The 14,894-nt window shown below is 37.3% G+C and overlaps 1 protein-coding gene across 1 annotated transcript; it reads right to left on the bottom strand.

Moving 5' to 3' along the window:
- Positions 1–5,886: 5,886 nt before the first annotated feature.
- Positions 5,887–9,867, bottom strand: LOC112419373 (uncharacterized). The gene is made up of 3 exons (XM_024777003.1): positions 8,152–9,867; positions 6,974–7,895; positions 5,887–6,659 (listed from the first exon to the last, which is right to left on the bottom strand). Exons 1-3 carry the CDS (start codon positions 9,865–9,867, stop codon positions 5,887–5,889), a joined length of 3,411 nt encoding a protein of 1,136 aa, XP_024632771.1.
- Positions 9,868–14,894: the final 5,027 nt, after the last annotated feature.

Here is a 14,894-nt window from a genome sequence, read left to right as displayed (position 1 = left end):
TGTTATTTGGTTTAGAAATATAAATGTTATTTGTTATAGAAATACATATGATTTGTTGCAGAAATAAATGTGATTTGTTATAGAAATATATGTTAATTTGTGTAGAGATATATGTTATTTTGTGTAGAAATATGTGTTATCTGGTGTAGAAATATATTTCTTATTTGGTGTAGAAATATATATATGTTATAGAAATATATTTGTTATAGAGATATAATTGTTATTTGTTGTATAAATATTATATATATATATATATATATATATATATATATATATTAGAATAGAATATTGAGATTTTGGTAGGCAATCTAATATATTTTTGTACTGAATAATATATTTTTGTACTTAATATAATATATTTTGGTACTCAATTGATATATTTAATTACTAGATCTAATAGGTGCATTACTTGTTTCCAAAGTTTCTCACTTATTAGTTGTAAATTATCTCTATAAATAGACAACTCACACAGTGCAATCTACACACCGAAATTCACAGTTGATACTTCCTGTGCTTTTCTTCTCTTCTCCCTCTTTTGACTTGTGTTGACGAGTCTTTCTTCTTTTTCTACTCCTTTCTGTCCCTTCGGAATTAAAAGTGTTCTTAAGACCATAATCCCTCTTCGGTTTAATATCCTTTTAGAGAAGAGAAAGCGGTAGAGTCCTTCGTCGATCAATCCAAAGGTAAGGGTGAGACTAACTTTGCAATTCTATTAAGTATGTGAATCAATGGTTAGGTTTAACATGATGTAGGATGAGTTTTTGAAGAATTGAAAAGTAGGTTAAAATTGTAGAATTAATGAATAAACGGTGGAAACTTGTTAAAAAGATGTAGAAACTGTCCTTAGACCTTAGATAATGATTAATATGATTTGATGATATTTATAATGTTATATAATTAGATATATATTGCATGAATTATGTTTGATGATTGAGATGTTGATGACGTGCATTTGTAATTGTTATATATGATGATTATCATTATTGATTGAAGCTATTTTGTTGTTGTGATGAATATGATTTACTTTGATGATATGATTAATGAGAGAATATTATATACTGTGAATTAATGATTAAATGCATTACTTGAAATATTATTGAATGATCAAGATGTTGAAATGAATTGTTATTAAGCTTGATATGAATTGATTATGCTGCAATTGTTGTTAAACTAAGTTGCATGAGTTGTTGTTGATTATCATTTGATATTGTTATATCTTGAGATGTTTACGTGTCGCCTATGTTGCTGTTGTTGGTTATGTGAAACATTTATATGACTTATGTGGAAGATGTATGATGTTTAAGTTATTGATACTTCATATTAATATTGTTATGTTGTGAATTGCTTGTGCTGTTTCTGTTGCTGTTATGAATTGTTAAGTTGTTTGTAATGTGATTTAATGATTAAATGCATTACTCGAAATATTATTGAATTATATTAGGAGCTTTGTCCTCCGCACGATTATTAGTATGAATAAGTTGATGATGAACTCCAAATTATTGGATGTATAAGTGATAAGTTGATTAAGGTGTCTTGTTGATACAGTCCATGCATTAGCATTCATTGAGCTTTGTCCTCACCACGATTAGGAGCTTTGTCCTCCGCACGTTTAGGAGTTTTGTCCTCCGCACGATTAAAGTATATTAATACTTATGATGACGATTGGTACCACATGCATATAAGTGTCTAAGTTGCATTGTCGCATTTGTCGAGTCAAGGTCGTTGTTGATGAATTATCATCCATGAGTTGTTAAGTTGTCGATGAATTATCATCTATGAGTTGTCGAGTTGTTTTCTACCCATGTGTTGTTAAAGAAGTACCTATGAAGATTATACGATGTTTATGATGTGAATTATATGATGTTGACTAAGATGTTGCTATGTTGTTTAAGATATTGATTATGATATTGTCATGTTGTTATGATGTTGTATATGATACTGATTATAATGTTATGATGTTGTTTACGATGTTGATTATATGATGTTATTATGATGCTATATGTTGTACTATATATGATTAATTATTATTAAGTGAATATTATGTTATGTGTTGTTCATATCATTATAAGATGATGATTTATGTTGTGTCGTATATGATTATTATTGTAGTGAGATGTTGATTACATTGTGTTGTTTTAAAGTTATTAGTGATGATGATTACATGATGATATCTATGAGTTGTTGAGTGTACTTGATGATGGTTATGTTAAAGTTGATAAGTTGTCTTTTATTCATGAATTGATAATGAGATGTTTGATGAATAATTATTATTATGAATTAATGATGTTGTTATGTTGTATATGAATTATGATTTAGATGTTGTATATGAAATTATGATTAAGATGTTGTTATGTTGTATATGAACTATGATTATGATGTGATGATCTATGTTGTTATGATTTGGTTAATATGTGTTATATGATGATGTTTATAATGTGATGAGTATGAAATAAATGATAATTAGAAGTTGGTTGAACTATTAAGAATTATTACATGAAGAATTATTATTACTAAATGATGTTATTTATGTTGTTAAATATAATTATTGAATTATATGCTTGATATTATTGTTTTGTGAAATCTCACCCCTTCTGTTTGCCCACCATGGGGGTAACTAGCAGGTGATCAAGCTTAAGCTGTTGTTGTTGCTATCGTGTGAGGTTTCTCTCGCGTGTGTCTTTAGGTGCTCTGATACGTAACGGGATGGGAACTTGTTATTGCTTTTCTATTTCTTACGTATTATTTTTGAAGATTTACGACTATGTTTTTAGATTGGATTTTTATGAGATATTTATGAAGAGGCCTTCGTGCCAAAGACTGTTTTAGTTATTGAATAAATTCCGCTGTGAAATATTAAAGATTTTGTTATTGAATTTTAAAAGTTGGATACGGTTCACTTCATCCACCGCGAGTCACACTTGCCTATCCACATCAAAAATATTGCGGTTCCAAGCCTTGAAAGAATTTTTAATATTACGTAACTTATCCTGTAACCGCGTCATGCCCTGACCTCTAACATCCTTAGACCAAACTTCAGTCACCAATTTTCTACAGTCCACATGTGATGTCCAAACCTTAAAGAATTTGAAAGGGCTGGCGTGTTGTACAGTTGAGAAAACAAGAGAAAGTAGAATCGGATGATGGTCAGATTGATGTCGAACTAAAGCGGAGCAAGTAGATTGACGCCAAAAATTTACCCATTCCTCATTACAAACTGCCCGATCAAGGAGAAGAGCAACATTCTCCAAGCCGAATCTACCATTAGACCAAGTGAAAAAAGACCCCAAAGTAGGAAGATGATTTAAAACATTTGCATTCGTCCAATTTAAGAAATCTTCACAAGACAAAGGAGGTGGAGGCTGCCTGCCCCTTTTTTCACGAGCACCTAAAATAGAATTAAAATCTCCCATATATAACCATGGACCTTGGAAACATCCTTTAAGGTTAGTGAGATCATCCCAAAGTTCTCGACGTTTCACATAATAAGTATATTTGCATAAATTGCAGCAATATAAACAGTTGAATTGAAACAAGAAATCTCCAAAGCTATACATTGGTCATAAACGAAAATTACAGTTGCAATTAAATCATTACCCCATAGCGCCCACAGATTAGGAAGTGAGGGACCTCGGTTATTTATGCAATATTTCGTCACGCCTATAGAAGACCAATACCAAGAAGGAATTTTTGCAAAGCTAAACATGTTCTGCCACAAAAATAATAGTTGGTTTATGGGATAAAAATAAATTTTTTAAAGCAAGCCGAGTGTCATAATTACCAATACCTCGTACATTCCAATAGAGAACATTCATTGGGAAGATGGCTGGTTGTTACCCCGAGAACGGGGTTTTGGAGGCTGCGTTGCAAGAACCTGTTGAACCTTAAGCTTTTGTTTCTTGCTTCTTGTAAGAACTGGCAATAGATTCGCATTTGTTTCACTAGCTTCTGCTGCAGCTCTAGCATCGTACTCACGGACTCTTTCCCGTAACTCAAGGCGATGTTGAATATTTTTGCTAGGGTGAACCTCTTGTCGTTGCAAAGTGTCAGCTTCTTGTTCCTTATCCATGGGTATCCCATCATCCACAACACTAGAAGTTGCTACAACCACAGGTCCATGAAACACCTCATCAATTTCAAAAGTATCATGCTGAACATGCGCAACTTGAATATCAAGAGGGCGGGCATGCTCTTCAATAGATACCTCTTGCGTTTCAACAGGCTCAAAAGGGGATGATCTTGAAACATTCTCACGAGTTCACGCGCAGAAAGAGGTTTTTCGCCCTTGCTAAGAGTCAAACGTGCCAGTAACACCTTCCTACAATCTTCTACTCCCTTCCGGTACTCCTCCTGACAAATTTGTATGCTTGAAGCATCAACTTTGATGCACGGAGAAGGGAATGGTCTTTCGTCAATTACTTGTGTCCCTGTAAGAGCAGCAGCAAACGACAAAGCTTGTGTTGTTATCTCTGTCGGCGATGATGAAACATGTTGAGCCAAAGTTGTCAATTGTGCCCTAGACGAAGCTGATGCAGCCTCAGAGAGGCGCGATGGTGTGTGTGTTCGAGCCATTGCTGCAGAAGTCAATAACACGGGAGACTGCACAGCTTTAAGTGGTGCAGCTGCTGGCAATGCCAATTCTGCCTTCCTGTCGAAGGACATGGCAGAACTCTTGTGAAACAATCAGGTCACCGAAATAGAATTAAGCAAATTTGATGATTATGGGAAGAAAAATCGATGGAGAAAGTTCCTAATGATGAATTTAGTGTGATTCAATCTTTGTAACACGATTGTATTAACGCGATTGCACTAATTCAATGGAAAGAAACAGTTCAGAATCGAAGAGTTGCAAGGAAGTTGAAGAAGATTGCTTGCACCATAAACCCTAGCAGAGACATTCCATCTAAATGGTAGAGAGAAAACTAAATTTTATAATGTGTACTAGTCACATAGCTTACTCTAACCATATTTTTTTTAACTAATATTTATGTATAAATGTTAGCATGTAAGATGTTGTTTGATTTGTTTCGATGAATATTTTCAAAATATCAATTTTTTATTATATATAATCAAATATATTAATGGTCAAAGTTGTGTATTGGCATGTGTGCACTGATTGACTGCGACATGTATTTTGAAATGGAGGGAATATTTTTATATTTTTTACAAATATAAATGATATTCATTCAACCAAATTAATAGAGTATCTCAATACAAAACAAATTCATAGTCCCTAAAACCAAAAGGAATGAATTTCTGAGCAAACTTATAACATTCATGTTAATAACATAAAACGGAAGAGTATCTGGGCCTATAAATATGACTATATTTAAGTCTCCAAAATACTCATGTGTCTTGATGTGTAACAATTACAACGTCAAAGTCATAAATCAAATAAACATTAAACTAAGACAATCTACAATGGAGCTTCCCTATCTGGGTGCTTAAATGGGTCATACATGTACACATGATTCATTTTATAATTTTTTAATGGAAATACTTAATAAGCACTCAATTTCTCCAACACACAACACCAAAACAAAATTTTCTAATAAGTCCCAATAATAACTCTACTCCCTCTGTCCAATATTATAAGCAAAAAAAAAAAATCACACTTATTAAGAAAACCAAAACATAGTAGTTCGTAACATAGTATATTTTTTTTATATAAGCAAGGAGTGAAGACAGGCATCAGGAGACGTCGTCGACATCCCAACTAGGTTGGCACCCTGAGATACCTCCGTCGTATGCCGCCACACTCAACAAAATTTATTAAAAAAGGAGGAAAATATTTACAAAAGGAGGGGGGACTAGACCAATACCCTCCAAGAAGCCAGATAAAACGAAACAGAAAAATAAACAGAAAGCAGAAAAATAACAAAAAACAGATTATGGAAATCTGTAATTAGGGAGACCGCATCTATCGCGAAAAAAATCAGCCTTCAGATCATTCGGTAGTGTGACAAGCCAAATCTCACCAGTCATGGAGTGCCCCAAATTAGCTAATTTATCTGCACAACAGTTGCCATCACGGAAAATGTGAGAAGAAATAACTTGTATTCCAAGGGTGATAGCATTATGCCATCTATTACGCAACAGCATAGGCACCAAGCTATAGTTCGAAAAAATCATAAGAGCACTTGTTGAATCACCCTCAATCCAAATATTCCTCCACCCTTGCTGGTCCGCAAACTCTATAGCTAAAATAATAGCAAGAACCTCCGCATAATAAACAGACTGTATACTAATGTTACAAGAAAAGGCACCAAGGAACGTACCTAAGTGGTCACGAAACAGACCACCACAAGCCGCGAAACCACCCACCACCGACCCATTTGTGTCAACCTTCAGCCACGGAGCAGATGGGGGCTTCCACATTACTATAATAATATCTCTGACAGTGCGGCAATGAATGGAAACCGCCAAAGCATCATGGAAAGCGAAATCAGATTGCAAACACTTACATTTAGAGGGATTACCGGACGATGCAACCAAAGAGTGAATACGAACTTTGGATGAATGTAAAGATGGCGAAAATGTTGTAAAACGCAAAGAATTTCTAGCCCACCAAATAGTGTGCAGAGTGTGCACGATTGCTGCCACAAAAACATCGGACACATGGGAAGAGCAACTCGCCGGAATACAAGAGAGAAGCGAAGCAGCTGTTGAGCAATCAATTAGCCGATTGAGTTACCACCAATCCTTTCCTAAAGCTTCTTAGAAAATTGGCATCAAAGAAACAGGTGCTCGAATGTTTCATCAGATTTCAAGCATAAATTACAAATCGATACAACATTGCAGCCACGACGCCTAAGGTTCTCGTCCGTGGGCATCTTACCATGGTGGAATCTCCAATAAATAAATGAGTGAGAAGGCGGAATAGAGGAGCTTCAAATTAAGTTTTCCCAAGGCAGCAGGGGTGCCCTTGGACGGAGAAAGGAAAAAGTTTGTTTCGCGGTTAAGGTTCCGTCAAAACTATGAGGCCAAACTAGCGCATCAGCAAGCTGCCCTCTAGGCAACACAATGGCTTCTAGACGATCCTTGATGTCTCCATAATCGGTGATAGATGAAGGCAGCACCGGCGCCCCATTTACAATTGCTTCTGAGACCATACCTATCAAATTCCCACGAAAAGCAACATCAATTTGAAGTAAATCAACCAAGGGCTCACCAAGCCAATTGTCCGTCCACAAATGAATACGCTCTCCTGTGCCTACAATCCAATTAGAGTTTGCCATAACAGTACCAATATGCATTTTGATGCCCGACCAAATCGAAGATTTGACATGATAGGAGAGTGGAAGACCATTAGAGAAAAACCTCCTCTTGAAGAGAGTCGACCATTGTGAGTCTTTGGCCAATAAATCCCACGACAATTTTAGAATTAGCGCTTCATTAATCAAGCGAGTAGGCTTAATATTCAGCCCTCCCTCTTCCCACGGACGACACCTAACACTCCACGAGACCGTACAAACTTTCTTAGTAAGGACGTCCCCGCTCCATATAAAATTCTTAATCCAAGTGTCAAGTAAACGCAATAGACGACGGGGCCAAAAATATACATGGAAGGAGTAAACTAACATCCCATGGATGATTGATTTAACCAACTGCACCCTACCCATGATTGAGAGAGTGCTTCCTTTCCAAGTTGCTAATTTATTTTTTATCTTGTCTGTAACCATTCTGAAATGTATGACTTTTGGCTTTCCTTGAAAAATAGGACAGCCAAGATATAAAAAAGGAACAATCCCAACACTGAAACCCAACAAAGCAGCAATCATATTTTTCCGAGTTACTGACATATTGCCTGTGAAGAAGCGACTTTTTGCATTATTTACCCTCTGACCAGACACGTCTGAATATTTGTGAAAAATACTAAGAAGTTCACGGACATTACTCTTCAAACCCGTACAAAAAATCATGATATCATCAGCATACAAAATATGTGTCGGAAAAGTAGTCCCCCGACAATAAGATAGGAATGAGCCGCCCTCTTGCTGAAGAATCAAACAGAGCCCTGCTGAGAACCTCCTCTGCTATACAAAGTAAAAGAGGTGAAAGGGGGTCTCCTTGTCGAACCCCATGGGAACAGCTAAAAAAAACAATTGCTTTACCATTAACCAAAATTGACAGACGCACATAATTTAAAATTACCAGGATCCAATTAATTAACACATTTAAAAACCCAAAGTTATTCAACACCATAACCAAAAAATTCCAATCTAATGTGTCAAAGGCCTTGGAAATGTCAACCTTTATTGCAAGATTTCCACCATATTGTTTCTTGTCAAGGGAATTTATCGCCTCTGAAGCAAGAATCACGCAATCAGCAATGTTGCGGTCCCTAATGAAGCCCCGTTGTTCAATAGAAATGATTCGCGAGGTTATAATTGCCAGCCTATCCGCCACAATCTTGGTCACAATTTTGAACTGGAAATTTGCAAGTGCTATAGGCCTGTAGTAGCCCATAGATTTAGCACCTTGAACCTTCAAAATTAGAATGAAAATTAGCGGGCAGCCTACCTTCCCTGAAAAATTCCTGAACCGAGTTAACCAAATCAACCCCAACAATGTCCCAAAAAGTTTGGTAAAATGACCGCCAAACCCTTCCGGACCAGGAACCCCATCACCATTGAGAGAAAACACGACATCCTTAATCTCCCCACTCAAGGGAAGGCGCAACAACATTTGATTGTCATCATCGGACACTAAGGAAGGGATGATCTCATCAATTAGAGAATTCTGAGCACAGTTGTTGTCCATGCTAAAAATTGCCTGAAAATAAGAAAGAATATGCAATTCTATTGCAGTGGGATCAGTAATAACATTATCCCCATCCTGTAAAAAAGAAATAGTTTTTGTCACTGCCTGAATTTTAGATACTCGGTGGAAATAAGTAGTGTTACGATCACCATGAACAAAATTTTGGTCACGGACCTTTTCTTTCCACAATTGTTCTTGGTAGTTTAAAGCTTTAGTTAAAACTAAGTGCGCCTCAAGATCTTGCATGTATAATTGATCAGAGAAACCTTCGGAGTCAATTAAGTGATGAATTCGATTTACTTCGTCCTTCGCTAGTTTCACTTGCCTGTCGACATCACCAAAAACCGATCGGTTCCAAACTTTGAAATCATTTTTCACGTTACGGAGCTTAGCTTGGACCTTGGCCATATCGTGCCCCCTAACACCTTTAGACCAGTTCTCTAACACCAATTTATGACAATCAATATGAGAAGTCCACATCTTATAAAACTTGAGAGGAATTGCGTGTATTACTGAAGAAACAAGAACAGATAACAAAAGCGGGTTGTGGTCGGATTGGTGACGCACCAAAGCTGTACAAGCAGAATTACACCAAAAATTAACCCATTCTTCATTACAAACTTCCCTATCAAGTCTAAGCGTGACATTCTCCTCACCAAATCTGCCATTAGTCCAAGTGAAAAAAACACCCAAAGTAGGCAAGTGATGAAGAATATTAGCATTAGTCCAATTTAAAAAATATGTACAAGATAAAATAGGTGGTGGACGCGTGCCCCTCTTCTCATGAGCTCCCAAAACTGCATTAAAATCACCGATAAAAATCCACGGCCCTTGAAAACAACCTTGCATATGTGTAAGATCAGCCCAAAGTTGGTGACGTTTCACATAATAATTATTAGCATAAACAACATCAATATATATAGGTGACTGATATCCAGCAAGTTCTAACGCAATGCATTGGTCCGACACATAAACAATAGTAGCAAGTAAATCACTTCCCCAAAGAGCCCAAATGTTAGGTAAGAGCGGTCCCCTGTTATTAATACAATATTTCGAAACCCCTATAGAAGGCCAAAACCAAGAAGGGACTTGGGCAAAATTTATCATTGGCTCCGCAATAAAAATTAACATCGGTTTGTGAGACAAATATAAATTTTTAAGTGCGAGTCGAGTATCAGAGTTATCGATACCTCAAGCATTCCAGAAGAGAAAATTCATTGAGCATGAGTTTGATTGTCACCCTGTGCACGAGACTTTGATGGCTGCTTGGATAAAACGGTTTGGAGCTTAATTTTCTTTTTTTGATTTCGTGTGAGGACAAGTACAAAATCATCTGTTGTTGCAGCTGCTTCAGCGGCTGATCTAGCATCATATTCACGGATTCTTTCCCACAATTCCAACCCATGCAGTATATTCTTGCTTGGATGAACCTCTTGTCTTTGCAAAGGTACCGACTCATGTGTTTGGCCCTTGTTCATTTCTCCATCAACAACACGTGATGTGTCAGCAGTCTTGCCATCATTGATACTAACCAAATTCCCATCGTAAAAGTCAAGATTTGCACTGGGACGGTCTGCAATCTCCTAAAATTCATGACATTGATCGGAAACCTCATGCATGTCCTTCTGCTCATCATTGAATGGTCTTGGAACACTCTCACGAGCACCCTTGGGACTCTCCTCCAGCTCCCTTGGTCTCACATGATCATGCTCCACACCATCCTGAAGCGGTTCAGAAAAATCATCGATCGTGGGGTTTTCCAACTCCTCCTGCGATGCCTGAGTTAACTGAACTTTTCCGTCAGGTCGTATGTCCTCACACCCAAGAGGGGATGAGTGCGATACACTCTCAGTAGGACCCTTGGGACTCTCCCCCAGCTCCCGTGAGTTCCCATGATTATGTTCCGCACTCTCCAAAAGTCAGTTAGTAACATTAGTCAACGCGGGGCGCTCCAACTCCTACCGCGATGTCTGATGAAACTCTCCCACTTCCACAGGTTGCACGTCATTGTGCGCTACAGGGGAAACAACCTTCTCCAACACAGGTGCTGCTAAAGTAAACTCTTCAGTCGTAGGTCTATCAATACGATCAAAAACATTGTGCAGCGGTAGACTAAAAGAGTTCAAAGAGATGTCAGAAATCGGCACTGCAGCTAAAGAGACCAGAATTGATTGTGTGAAATTTCTTACTGAAGTAGCCTGTATTGTCGGAGCAGCTGGGACAGATGTCCTGGTAGTGGTGGTAACTGTGGAAGGAATAGGAATCCACGATGCTGCACCTCCCAAGGCCGAAGAAGAGGCACCCCCACCCTTGTGTTGTTGATGGGGCGCACTAACAACATCCTTGACCGGTTCCTTCCCACGATCCACTTTCTCCTTGGCTACTTGCGGATTTAGCCATCGATAAGTGGTGATGTTATGCCCAATAGAGTAACAGTGATGACAAAATAATGGCCTTCGTTCAAATTGTATTTCCACCATGAATGCAAAACCATCACGTTCGAGAAGAACCTCATCGTATGCCTTCTTCGAAAGATCAATGTACACTAGAATGCGAGCATAGTGACCAAAAGTGTGGTTTCGAGTTGGCTCGTCGATATCTATAGGGGTGCCAAATGCACTTGCTATTTCCTTCAATGTTCGCTCCCGCCAATACTCTTGCGGTAACTCCACCAAACGAATCCAAAGCGAAACATGAGTTTGTTTTTGCACCAATAGCTTAAAGTCTTTTGTCCATTGAGAGAATCTTAACAATCCAGGTTTGATATTTACCGTGCCGGCTGCCCAAATGTTTTTTAAATCATCCACCGATTCAAAGTGAAAATCATAAAAACCCTTACTGAGAGGCACCATTTTCCATCCTGCCGTCGTCTTCCAAATCTTCCCAACTTTTTCCCTGAGGTCACGCGTAGATAGTGGTTTGTCTCCCTTGCTAAGAGTCAAACGCGCACGTAAAACCTTCCTACAATCTTCGACTCCCTTCCGGTACTCCTCCTGACAAATTTTTATGCTTAAAGCATCACCTTTGATGCACGGAGAAGGGAATGGTCTGTCATCAATAACTTTTGTCCCTGTAAGAGCAACAGCAAAGGAAAAATGTTGTGTTGTTAACTCTTCCGGCGATGATGAAACATGAGGATTCAAAGTTGTCAACTGTGCCCTAGCCTGAGATGATGTAGCCGCAGAGAGTGTGTGTGTTCGAGACAATGTTGCAGCATTCAATAACGCGGAAGACTGCACAGTGCTGATAGGTGCAGCTGCCAATTCTGCCTGCCAATCGAACGACATGGCAGAGCCCTTGTGAAACAGTCAGGTCACCGTAATAGAATCCAGCAGATTAGAAGATGAAGGGAACAAATTCGATGGAGAAAGTTCCTCAACCGTAACATAGTTTTTTGTGTTATCTTTGAAATAAGTTTTATAGGAAAATGTAAAAAAAAAATTCATTGGTAGTTGATTATAGAGAAAATGAAAACGAGAGCAAATTGAATGCACTTTGCATTTAATTTTCCTTTGGAAAAGATAATATTTTGAAAAAACATAATTAAATAAGATAAAAGTTGGTCTTTTTTGCTTATAATTTGGGTCAAACAAAATGGTTTTTTTATATTATAATTTAGGATGGAGGGAGTATATTATTACATTTCTAAAATACTCATTTATTTCATTACAAAGTATTAAATGAAATTCACACAAAAAATGAAGAGAGAGAGAGACAGAGAGAGAGAGAGAGAGAGAGAGAAGGTCCTTCTATAGACACTCTTCTCTATAAGAACCAATAAATATCAGTCCATAATGGAGATGCTTATTTAACTCAGTGCTAAATAGGTGAAACATCCACCATTGTGGATGGTCTAAGACAAAAAATAAAAAACAGCGCACAAATACGAGAAATCAAAACAAACATATTCTTGCAAAGACAACGAAATCACAAAAATAAACAAAAGATGATTGAAAATATGTGAAAATAACTTATTTAACTAATAAAGAAGGAAAAACAATTTGGAGGGCTTATTTTTTGGGTCAAAATTGGTGATGGAACACAAAGGCTCTCTTGAATGTAGATTACTTTCATCAAGTCAGACCCGCTTGAATGTATAGTGGTAAGTTAGTTACTGCTCTGCTATAAATGTGATGAATGATTCTTAAGCACAACTTCCGGAAAGGTAGGTTTTTCCTGCAAAAAAAATGCGAAGAAAATATTATGTTTTTCTTTGGTTACTTGAGGACAAGCAACAGTCTAAGTTTGGGGTTGTGATGACAGGTCATCTAATGTTATTCTTAGGATGTTTTTCAGTTTATTTTAGTAGGAAATAGGAGCAAAAAGGAGGAGTATTAGAACGATTGTCTATGATTTCGGGACTTTTGTAATGTTTTCTATATCTAAGTATGTAATTCTAGTTTTCCCAAAACATAGCAATTTGAGGGGCTTTTTGAAGTAATTCACGAAGAAATCATGCAAATTAAGGACAACCAAAGAATTGTGAAGATTCAAGAGACAAGAAGAAAGATTCAAAAGGCCTCAGAAAACTTACAAGTGCGAGGAATTTTGTTCCCAAAGTACCGAGGCATGTTATTTGAAGACGAAGACCTAAAAACGATAGAAAATCGGAGATTGGGCCCAGAAGGAAGACAAAATGCGCCTAGGGTATTTGAAGTGCGCCTAGGGCATGAAAAATTATCGAAATAGGCCACACGGTCTCCTCTCGTTTGTTAAGCAACCTACGAACTCGATGAACGCACACCAAAAGAATCCACAACATGTCCTAGGATCTCTTGTTTGGTCCTTCCTGTTATAATCAAAACCAATCGGTATTTGTTTACCAAAAACACCGGTAAACACCAATCCTCTTCAGGTTTCAACTCAGTTGTTTTATTCCCATCTTTGTCTTTGTCAAGAGGATGATCCCATCCTTTGAGAACAGCTCTCCAAGTCTTGTTATCAATAGACTTTAGAAAAGCTATCATACGAACTTTCCATTAGTCATAGTTAGACCCATCCAGAACAGGTGGTCTATTAACTTGTCAACCTTCCCTTTCCATAGTACCAGAAAAACATCTTCCTTGAAACTCACCCAGATGCAGAACATGGTGTCTATTCTGATGCCAATTGAAATTCTAGCATGCAGTAGAGATGTTAAACTCAATGTCAAGACACGTGCGATGTCAAGAAGAATGTCAAGACATTGAATTAACACATATAACTAATACTAGATAAGAAAGTAAAAGAAGGGACACAAAATGTTTCTTGACCCGGTTCGGTGCAACTTCACCTACATCTGGGAGCTACCAAGCCAGGAAGAAAATGCACTAAGTAGTATCAATTCAAAGCGTACATACAAACCCTCGATTTACAGCTTCTCACTTAATCACTACCCGTGCAATTTCTACCTAAGACTCTCTCTAGTCCTAGATATGAGAACCTCCGCCCACTTCCTCTTAATCACAAATCCAGTGGTCGTCATTTTAAGAATAGTAAGATGGAGACACTTTCTTAATCCTAAGAAACAACTCGTGCTTACAAACTTTTAGTGATTTCTAAGAATTACAACTCAACTACAAAGTCCAGCTCAATGCATCAACATGATGCAAGAGTGACTCACAAATAACAAAGAACAAACTAAAACACTAAATGTCTCTTTTGCAAATGACGGCTTCAGTGAATAATTAGGTCTTGAGTCTTTCTTTATATAGCCTGATGCGAAATGAACTTGATGCACAAATCTGGCTAATCATCAGCTGAAACACAAGATTTTAGCATAGGATTTTCTGAAGCAAATATGATGTTTCCTTAAATGTTGCAACAATATTCTTAAGGACTAAGCTAAGTATAATTCATCTTTGATGAGTCATTTAATATCTATTTTTACATGTTATTTAGTTTAGTTTTAAATAGATTTTATTTTATTTTATATTAGTATTATTTCCTTTTTGAGTTAGTTTACTACAAATTGCACTTTATTAAATTTCAGGAACGAATATTGGATGGATTGAGTCTTGGAGCAAAAGAAAGGGACTTGGAGCTGATTTAGTACGAAAATACGAAGATTCAGAGACAAAAATATGTCTCCCCAAAGTCAGAAGCTTGGCACGGCCCGTGCTAGCATTGGCACGGCCGTGCCACCCTCCAGAGTC

The sequence above is a fragment of the Medicago truncatula genome, chromosome 2 (assembly GCF_003473485.1).
Source record: "Medicago truncatula cultivar Jemalong A17 chromosome 2, MtrunA17r5.0-ANR, whole genome shotgun sequence".
Lineage (NCBI taxonomy): Eukaryota > Viridiplantae > Streptophyta > Magnoliopsida > Fabales > Fabaceae > Medicago > Medicago truncatula.
The sequence above is the reverse complement of the archived record's forward strand: the minus strand, read 5'-3'. Positions and strand labels throughout refer to the sequence as shown.

Excerpts from the sequence above, each read along its gene's own strand:
- LOC112419373 (XM_024777003.1), bottom strand. The coding sequence starts at position 9,867 with ATGATAAATTTTGCCCAAGTCCCTTCTTGGTTTTGGCCTTCTATAGGG. Across the intron at positions 7,896-8,151 it reads TGTTAATTAATTGGATCCTG|AGTAATGTCCGTGAACTTCT; the intron begins GTAATTTTAAAT and ends ACGGGTTTGAAG. Across the intron at positions 6,660-6,973 it reads TGCGCTAGTTTGGCCTCATA|CTGCTTCGCTTCTCTCTTGT; the intron begins GTTTTGACGGAA and ends ATTGCTCAACAG.